At 44.1% G+C, this 10,529-nt stretch overlaps 1 protein-coding gene across 2 annotated transcripts in view; it reads left to right on the top strand.

Moving 5' to 3' along the window:
* The window catches only part of HDAC8 (histone deacetylase 8), a 219,738-nt gene that overhangs the window by 191,836 nt on the left and 17,373 nt on the right, over positions 1-10,529 (top strand). For both annotated transcript variants that reach the window (XM_040631015.1, XM_008709722.2), the window contains one exon: positions 367-472. In XM_040631015.1, coding sequence (XP_040486949.1) covers positions 367-472 — 106 coding nt within the window. The remainder of the gene's footprint in view (positions 1-366; positions 473-10,529) is intronic.

The following is a 10,529-nucleotide window of genomic DNA, read 5'->3' as shown; positions in this document are numbered from 1 at the left end:
GGGGGGGGGGGGGGGGGGGTGGACAAAGCATGGTGAGATTTGGGAGAGCCCGGAGCAGGCCAGTGTGGCTAGAGAATAGGGGGCAGTAAGAGCTAAGGCAGGAGAGAAAAGTTGAGACCTGAGCAGAGAGAACCTTGAACAACAAGCTAAATAATCTAGCAGTGAACTGTCACTGGAGGTTTTGAACAAGAGGAATGGTACCACCAGGACAGGGCTTCCTGCTGCATCATCCTACCCGGCCCACCTGGGCCTCACTTGCCTTGTCAATAGTGGTGGTTTTCTTTTGATTGTTCTGTGTGTATGTGGTTTGGTTTGGAGGTTTTCTATGGTTTAGTTTGTTTTTTGGCCTTTCCCTTTTCCTTACAGTTTTTCACAGCATATGGTCCTGATTATGTGTTGGAAATCACGCCAAGCTGCCGGCCAGACCGCAATGAGCCCCACCGAGTCCAGCAAATCCTCAACTACATCAAAGGTGAGCACCACCCCTCAAGCCCTGCCCTCCTCATTCCACCCAGCTTGCGGTGGCCCATCACTGGGGGCTTCCCCAAATACCATTTGTCTTTTGGTGGCTAATCATTTCACTGACTTAGAAGAGAAACATCTTCTTGGCCTGATAGCTTGTAGTTGGAATTCCACACTGGCCACTCTGATTGGAATTGTCATTTGGCCAGCTAATGTCACCTTCAGGGGGACAAAAGGTTTATCTTGAGGCACGTCCAGTGAAAAACCAGTTCTCAAGTGTGCCCTGGAACCCTTTTTCTTTTAAAAGAGCAACAGTAGAATCCTCTTTAAGATGAGGGAAGTTCAAGCCAGTTCAGACTTAGGGTAAGGGGAGGAGGGGCTCACAGGCATTGTGTTCCAGTGTCGTTCCTTGGTCCAATATGGCCTTGAGAGACTATGGGCCTACCTTGGATAGTCAGGATTCTGGTGCCCTGAGAGTGGACTCCCCAGTCTTACCCAGAGCACTGGAGCCCTATCCTGCCCTTCCCTATCCTGGCTTCTGGCAGGGGGAAAATGGCAGTCATCAGGTTATTATAATCTTGATCACACTGTCCACTAGCTGTTTGGGGATGCTGCCCTTAGCTTTCCAGTAGAGCCCCTCTCCCAACCCCAGCTGCTACTCCACAACTCAATTCACTTTCTCTACAATATTGTAAAATCATTTTGGCACCCATTTTCCTGTTTAATTAATTTTGTATGTATGTGTGCATATTTTTTGGATCCTAATAATCTGTAGAGTTAAGAGGCTAAGGGTATCATATTGCCCACCTTGGAGAGTGAAATCCCATGTTTATTCATATAATGACTAAGAGAGCAGCAATTCTCCTACTTTTGACTCCCTCGTTGAAATAGAATCCAGCATGAAAAAGAGGCCTGTTCTATACCAGAGTTAGTCTGAGGGAATGCATTGTGTCCTAGAGGGTCTTTGCTGAGGGTTATATTAAGGCCCTAACCTCTAGGAGAGTCCAGTCTGTGACAGCAGCCAAATCCTTAGGCAGGGACTCCACGTCCCAGGCTCCTTTGGCCAGAGAAAATTTTCTAAGCTCACAAGTCATAGACTTGTAAAGCTACGTTCACAGCAATGCTTATTGCCTCTCGGAGGTGTCCCATAGCCCTCAGCCTTCTCCTGACCCTGTAGTTTCAAGCCATCTCCCTCTGGCTTCACAGTGGATACCAACCCCACAAATCTTCACTTCCTAACCAAATCCTCCTCCCCTGGACAGTCTGTAAGGCCTTTAAACTCTTTCTACTCCTGGCCCTTTGCCAGTCCTTCTCACTGTGCTGCAGCCCTGATTAACACCAGAGCTCCCGCCCTAATTTCCTCCTGCTCCTCACAGACCCAGGACACCTTTCCTGTTTCCTTTGGGACTGACCCTGGACCAACTTCTCTTACCCCTCTTCCTTCAACCTTGCCATTTTCCCCCCATCCAGGCTGTAAATCCTGGTAGAGCACAGACAAAGCAATAGAAACAGAGAAACTAAACAAGCCTCTGCAGCTTCTTGCTCACACCTGCATATGTGCAGATATCCGTATGCCCTCATGCTTTCCTGCACACGTAGCCAGACACATATCTCCAGAGTGGTGACATCTTGCTATTGAGGAAATGGAAATGACAAGCGAGAGAAGACATAAGGAAGGTAATTCAAAGGGAAGAGAACTAGGAAAGGTAAGATAACCCAAAAGAGGAATACATTTTTAAAAGACCTGAGATAAAAGATTAGTTTGAGGGTTGGGGAAAAAATAATAGACAGTCGTAGAGGACATGTAAATTACATGTAAGTCAAGATTTTTTAAAGATCCTAACAGGTCAAAGCAATATTTTGATTGTAGCACAATGACATTAAGCTGGGAGAAAATGTACGGAGCAGGAATTGGGTCCTCAGAAGCAATTAGACACACACAAGATGGAAAGATGTGGCTCAGCAGTGTTTTGTCTGAAGGAGCTAGGGATTTTAGCCAATGTGGACCTCAGTGTGAGTCTCCAGGACAAGTTGGCCTGCAGAGATACTGATGCGATATCAACCTCGGTGTAAAAGGGCTCTAGGCAAATAGGAGCATGCTACTGGTCAGTCAGGATGCGGAAAGGACTACAGACCAGGCTCCAAGAGGTCTGGTTGGAGGCGCTGGGGCTTTTGGAGGAAAGAAGACCTAGGGGGACGTGGTCTTTACTTCATATCTCTGAGAGGCTGTCCCAGAGCAGAGGGTATAGACGGAGTCTATGTGGCCACAGGGCACAGAGCTAGGACCCATGGGTAAAGATTCTAAAAAGGCAAATGTGTATTCAGTAGAAGGAGGGATTTTCTAATATTTTGAGCTGTCCAAACGAGCAGGCTGCCCAAAAAGGAATGTTGCTGGAGACATGCAAGTAGAGCCTAGATAGTCACTTGACTATCATATCATAGAAGGGCTCCTGCATTGGGGGAGGGTGGTTGTACTAGAGTATTGTTAAGGCTCCTTCTAGTCCTGAGATCCTAGGATGCTGTGTGTTAACATTGAGAAAATAGAAAAACAATAAAAAGAATATGATGAGAGTGCAGGGGTTGGTAGATGAGTCACAGCTGTTGGGGCGGGGGTGGGGGGAGGTTATACTGTGTAGAGGAAAGAATTGATGAGAAGAAAAGAAATTAAATGACTGAGAGTGGGTGGGGAGGAGCCAGGGAGGGTGGACAGCAAGTAGACTGGCTATAGAATACTAGGAATGTTCAGATTTTCCATTTAGCCATCTCTTTCGTATTGACAAAGTCCTGTGTTCTAGCCATGCAAATGAGCAGAGCACACAAGTCCAGCACCAAAAAGAAATTCAGCTAAACCAAGAAGAAATGAGGCTAGAAAGAAGTCCAAATGTTGCTAAAAATGGCTAGGCTAACCTGCTATACTGAGACCATGCCCCTCCAGCCTGGTGACGCATGCTGCCATCAGATAGTGCGTTGCCATGACAATGGTCAGTGTGGAAAAGCTGCTGAATTTTCTACATTCTGAAAGATTTTCCTGAACCTGCCTACATGACTTGTCATTTGTTCTTGCATATAAAAACCTCAGCGAGGCTGGCCATTTCTCGCTGTGTCTCTTGCCCTCCTTCCCCCATGTTAAAAGCAAAGGCAGAGGGAGGCGTGGATTGATTTGGGAGGATGGAATGGCAATGATGGAGTGGCCGGATTGAGCCCCACTCTATAGCAGGGAGTTTAGCCAGCATGTCTCAGTTGAATTTGTTCAGCCTTTGAGCTTGGGTTTTTTTCTCTTTCTCACCACATCCCTTAGAAGCATGAAAGATGGGATTTTTAACCTACTGAAGATCAAACCTGGGGAGGTTCCTCTGAGAGAGATCCATTCCATGTGCCACAGGTTGGCTGGAGGGAAAGGCAAAGTTGGACCTCACCTTGTCCCATCTTTACTGCCCATTCGTCTTTCCAAGAGGGAAAAAAAGACAAAAAGAAAACCATGGAGAGTCAATTCAAGTTGTTAGCTTTATACAGGAAACAGCTATGTTTTGCTCTAACAAATTGCTCTTCTCATGCCAGTGAATCTCAAAGATCTGTGTCAGTGTTCACAAGGAAGTGTGGCTCGCTCAGCCTAGCTCATGCCCACTACTGTAAAATCATCCTCACACCATCTTCATGTGCTCGAACTTGTTTGCCTTTCCTCTGGTTGACGTACTGCAGAAGAGTTGGCTCACATTGAACCTTCCAGAGTTGGAATGGTGCTGATGTGATCAATCCCCAGGGGTGGCTAGCTCCCCAAGCCTGCCCTGGCTCTGCATGAGGAAACAGGGGTAGAGTTTTTCTAGTCCCTGGTACTGATGACATTTGAATCGAGTAAAGGTCTCTAGGGGGCCAGAAGCTTGTTGCAACCCAGACCCAACCTTCTGTGGCGGAGTGCGGAGGGAGGGTGAGTTGTGCATGTGCAAGTGTGTGTTAGCATTGTAATTGGAGGTTACAGCTCACTTGCTCTGAGTTCCCAGACTGTATCCCAAGTTTGCTTGGAATAGAAAAGGAGACAAATAGGGCCAGGAGGTAAGAAGGAGGAGGAGGGGGGCGCCTGGGTGGCTCAGTCGTTAAAGCGGCTGCCTTCGGCTCAGGGCATGATCCTGGCGTTCCGGGATCGAGTCCCACATCGGGCTCCTCCGTTGGGAGCCTGCTTCTTCCTCTCCCACTCCCCCCGCTGTGTTCCCTCTCTCGCTGGCTGTCTCTCTGTCACATAAATAAATAAAATCTTTAAAAAAAAAAAAAAAGAAGGAGGAGGAGGGGGAGGACACAAGAGGAAAGAGAAGGCCTCGTGCAGATCTGCCTTTTCTGACCCGTAATGAAGAAGGCTGAGTTGGCATCTTACACAGTGCAGGACTGGGGAGATGGACCAGCCAACTGATGTGGGTATAGGGGAGAGACAACACAGGTGAAATAATAAGAACAATAGCTACTACTGATTTTACAGATGAGGAAACTGAGGCTCAGAGAGGATAAATGACTTGGCCAAGGTCACATTTGTTCATTCATTCAGCAAGCAATTACTAAGCACCTACTAGGTGCCACACACTGTGCTAATTAATAGGTGGTAGAGCACACACTTGAACCCCGGCCTTTCTGAGTTGGGGCTTTGGAGTCAGGCTGCTTGGCCTTTCTAGTGCCCCTCTTCTCTTCGAGGTGTTGCCCTGCCAAGTCTATTCATCGTACCTCATTTTTCCAATCCCATTTTTTTTAAAACCCCCCTGCTGGGGCGCCTGGGTGGCTCAGTCGTTAGGCATCTGCCTTCGGCTCAGGGCCTTATCCCAGGGTTCTGGGATCAAGTTCCTCATTGGGCTCCCTGCTCTGTTGGGAGCCTGCTTCTTCCTCTCCCTCTGCTGCTCCCCCTGCTTGTGTTCCCTCTCACTGGCTGTCTCTCTCTCTCTCTCCATCAAATAAATAAATAAAATCTTTTTAAAAAATAAATAAAACCCCCCTGCTTTTTCCAGTTGCCCCTGGTAAACCCTTCCCACCCTTCACTGCGTACCCAGCTCCTTCCATGGGGCTGAGCCAAAGCACCTGAAATTGGAGGTCTCCTTGGAAATGGAAGGAAGACAGCCATGAGCAACACTTGAAATTTCGGCCTGTGACCCAGGCCTTTTAACGTTCCCATCACCCTACCATACTATCACTGAACCTTTCTACTCCATTTTGAGCTGAGTAGAGAAGTAAAAGAGGACAAAAGGTGGAAGAAGCCAACCCATCCAGCTCCTGCTACCTGAAGTGTGTTGTGTTCACCAGCCCCACTCTGCTATTTACAGTTCCATGGCCCCAAGATGAGGCCCTTTGCACATCTATTGGTAATATTCTCAGGAACACCATTATGCTGAGTGTAAGCTGCACCTCTTCAGGTGATTTGAAGTCTGGGATTGACATTCTTCTAAGGACTAGCAATTAGGACATCAGGTCTGGACACGTCCAGGGCCTGCTGAAGCTCCAAGCTCGAAGCAGCGCTCCTGCCTGGGGGGACTCTACACCATGGAAACTCAACTTACTTCTACACCTTCTCTTGTTTCCTGAGAAGCCACGACGATAAGTTGAAAGGCAGAGTTGGTCCCAAGACACTGACCAGCTGCTTTAGGGCTTCTTAGAAGGATCTGGAGCAGGATTATGGAGGATACCCTGAGCCAATTTGCATTACTTCCAGGGAGGATCTCTGTGATGTCCATTCCTTATCTCCCCTTGCCATCCCCTGTCCCTTTATTCTTCTCCAGCCCACTGTGGTTCTTTTTTTTTTTTTTAAGATTTTATTTATTTATTTGGGATAGAGAGCACAAGTGGGGGGCAGAGGAAGAAGGAGAAGCAGACTCCCTGCTGAGCAAGGAGCCCGATGTGGGGCTCGATCCCAGGACCCCAGGATCATGACCTGAGCTGAAGGCAGACACTTAACTGACTGAGCCACCCAGGCACCCCAACCCGCTGTGGTTCTTTCCAAAAGCCTGCCATCAGCCTGGCTTCCCCATTGACCAGGTTCCTGTCTTGTTTCACTAAAGAGTAAAAGAATTGGAAAGGTTTGTTGTTGCTGTTGTTGTTCAACACAAAAAGAAGTTATAAAAATGTCATGCTAAGGGGCATCTGGGTGGCTCAGTCAGTTAAGCATCTGCCTTTGGCTCAGGTTGTGATCCCAGGGTCCTGGGATCAAGCCGTACATTGGGCTCCCTGATCAACGGGGAGCCTTCTCCCTCTCCCTGTGCTACTCCGCTTGCTTGTGCTTGCTCTCTCTCCCTCTCCCTCTGTCAAATGAATAAATAAAATCTTTTTTTAAAATGTCATGCTGAAAACCTTATAAATTCTAAAATAAAAATGGAGACTGCTCCCCAAAGTCACAGTAACTTAGACAATAGCTTTTATTTTTTTTAAGATTTTATTTATTTATTTGAGAGAGAGAGAGAGAGAGAGAGCATGAGCAGAGTAAGGGGCAGAGGGAGAAGCAGACTCCCCACCAGGCAGGGAGCCCAATGCAGGGCTCAATGCAAGGCTCGATCCCGGGAGTCTGGGATCATGACCTGAGCCAAAGGCAACCAACTGAGCCACCCAGGCACCCCTAGACAACAGCTTTTAACAAACCACGAAAACCCTTGGCAGATTACTTATGAAGACACCAAATACCCACATAAATCCAGGAGGTGGGGACTACCATTATTGAAAGCCAACTATGCTACACAATATGCTGGATTCTTTACATATATGATCTCATTTAATCCTCACAGTTATCTCATAAAGTAGGAAACTGGTGTCCAAAGACATGGTGTAACATGCCCATAGTCACATAACAAGTAAGTGGTGCCCTCAGGATTTGAATCCAGATCTGGTGCCTCTGCTTCATAACAGTATTGCTCAGTCAAGTCTAGTCATCATCCCCTGTCTGCTTTTTTCAATTGCCCCTAGTAAACCCTTTCCACCCTGCAATGTCTCCCAAAGTAAGGTTGTGAACCAGATTAATTTTAAGAAGTATTATTATGTCTCCACTTCAGAGCCCAACTAAATCAATCAATGAATATTTTTTGGAGCCTCCCATGTTCTTAGTGCCATGAGAGGTATAAGAGAAGTTTAAAGCATGGTCTCTGCCTCTAATAAACAGCTGCGAAGTCTAGGGAAGGAGACAAAATTAACCCCCCTTAGACAGATCAGGATATAATAAGGCTGATCCCACGGAGAAGTGGGGGAGTAAGACTTTAGGGAGACTGCTTTCAAAAGGCTTGAAGGATTTGAATGGATAAGAATGGGGCCATGCTCATAAGCGAGGGAAACTCAGATAGGTGAGTGCCAAGGGCAGATTACAAGTTCCTTGAATTTCAGGCTGAGTAGTCGATACCGGATACAATAAAGTGACAGCTGTTCTAGGTTCTTGAACTAGGACACAGCATGATGCAGTGTTATTTGGATGAATCATGGTGGTATTCCAAGAGTGAGCCTGCAAGGGCCTGGACCAGAACAGTGGTAGTAGGATACTCCCTATCTTATTCCTGCCAAGTGGCTGAGAGTTGTTTGGAAGAGAGTATCAACAACACTTGGAAGTATATCATGTATAGGGGATCAAAATAAAGGAAGAAGTAAAGATGATTCTGAGCTTTCCAGCCCGGATACCAACTGGAATGGGGAACTGTTGGAGGAGGGGGGATAGTTTTACAGAAACATATACTTGATGCGCTCTGTTTTGATACGTTTAATTTGAGGTATGATACATTGTCTCAAATACATCTACATGGAAGATTTGTTGCAGCCAATTAAAAAGAAATTTTTAAAGACAATTTTATTTTACAAAATTATTGTCATGATAATAATATTAAGTGAAAAAAAGGATACAAAATGATTTAATACCATATAGTCTCAATTTTGTAGATATAATGTGTGTGAGTGAGTATGTGGATATGCACGGAGAAACCCCAGGAGAAAATATAACAAAAATGCTAACAGTAGTTACTTTGGTGGTAGGACTGGAATTATGGATATTTTTTTCTTGTTCTTTATTCTTTTTTCTGTATTTTTCAAAATTTCTACCATGGATATGTGTTGTTTTTTTATTCAGAAAAAAGTAATACATGTTTGGGATTTTATTTTTTTAAGATTTTATTTATTTATTTGAGAGAGAGAGAGCACGAGTGGGAGGGGCAGGGAGAGGGAGAAAGAATCTCAAGCAGACCCACTGAGCATGGAGCCTGATGCAGAGCTCAATCCCACGACCCTGAGATCATGACCTGAGCTGAAACCAAGAGTCAGACACTCAACCGACTGCGCCACCCAGGTTCACCTACATGTTGGAGTTTTTAATTATTATTATTGTTGTTGTTATTGTTATTATTTTATCAGAACTTTTGTCCCAATTTTTGGTTTACAAAACCTGGTCACTGTACCTGTGCACAGCTGGAAAGATAGGGACTGGAGAGTGAGCATTTTACATGTCTCAGGTGCTGTTTCCTTTCTTAGGTACCTCTAGTAATTCTAAGGTGCTTCCATCTGTCTGCTCACGGGAGCAGATTTTTCCCCTGACTCATGATGTAAAGCCTCTTTTGTCTAATGAAAGTGTATAAAGTCCAGATAGCTCCCCAGGACCACATTCCTTCCAAAATTCTCATTCACTCCAAGGCAACAGTCTTTCTGAATTTTCTCTTCTGCTCCATTGAGCTGTGTATTTATTCCTCCTCACAGTCTTGATTACTATAGCTATATAATAAACCTTAAATCAGGTAGGTGATTCCTCTTTCTTCTTTTTCAAAATTGTTTTAGCTTATACTAGTTCCTTTGCTTTCCATATAAGCTTTCGAATAATTTTATTTATATCTCCAAAATACCTTAATGTGATTTTGTTAGGAATTGTGTTAAACCTGGATATCAGTTTGGGAAGAATTGAAATCTTTATTGTGTTTAGTCTTCCAATCCATGAACGCAGTTCTTCTCTCCCATTATTTAGAACTTTTTTTATTTCCTTCTTCAGCATTTTGTGATTTTCAGCATACAGATCCTAAACAGGTTTTTTTTTTCCCTAAGTTTTTCTTTGAGTTATTGTATTTTTCATTTTGGTTTCCATGTGTTGTTACTGTATAGAAATAGTTCTTGTATATTGTACTTATATCCTGTGACCTTGCTGAACTCATTTATTAGTTCTGTTTTCTTATAGATTCTTTAGGATTTTCTATGTAGATCACAACTCCTCTACAAATAGAGACAGTTTTCTTTCTTTCTGATCTGTATGCTTTTTGTTTCCTTTTCTTATTTTATTGCACTGGCTTAGACTCCCAATATTATGTTAAATAAGAATGGTGAAAGAAGACATCCTTGCCTTATTCCAGAACTTAAAGGAAAAACACTCAGTCTTTCACCACTATGAATGATGTTAGCTGTAGGTTTTTGTAGATCTTTCTTACCAAGTTGAAGCAGTACTCCTTTATATTCCCAGTTTTATGAGAGCTTTTGTTATGAATGGGTATTAAATTTTGTTAAATGCCGCCTCTGCATCATTTGATATTGATATATATGTAATTTTTTCTTCTTTAGCCTTTTAATATGGTAGGTTACCTTGATTGATCTTCAAATTTTGAACCAGCTTTGTATATCTGGAATAAACCCCACTTGGTCGTGGTGTACAATTTTATTCTACATTGCTAAATTCTATTTGCTAATATTTTCTTGAGGATTTTGCATCTATATTCATGAGGGATACTAGCCTGTCATTTTCTTTTTTGAGCTGTCATCATCTGCTTTCAGTATCAGGCCAATACTGTCTTATAAAGTGAGTTTGAGAGTGTTCTCTCCTCTTCTATTTTCTGCAAGAGATAAGGTAGAATTGGTGCTAAGTGTCCTTTTTAGTAGAATTCTTCAGTGAGACCATCTGGGTCCAGAGATTTCTTTTTCAGGAAGTTTTTCATTTCTACCTTGGTACTGTTGTGGTCAGAAAACATGTGCTGTATAATTTCAATTTTTTTCAACTGTTGGGGTTTGTTTTATGGCCCAGTATATGGCCTGTTTTGGTATATGTTCTGTGAGTGCTAGAAAAGAAGGTGTATTCTGTTGTATGACGGAATGTTCTATCA

The sequence above is a fragment of the Ursus maritimus genome (genome assembly GCF_017311325.1).
Source record: "Ursus maritimus isolate PB19 chromosome X unlocalized genomic scaffold, ASM1731132v1 scaffold_X1, whole genome shotgun sequence".
Taxonomy (NCBI): domain Eukaryota; kingdom Metazoa; phylum Chordata; class Mammalia; order Carnivora; family Ursidae; genus Ursus; species Ursus maritimus.
The sequence above is the reverse complement of the archived record's forward strand: the minus strand, read 5'-3'. Positions and strand labels throughout refer to the sequence as shown.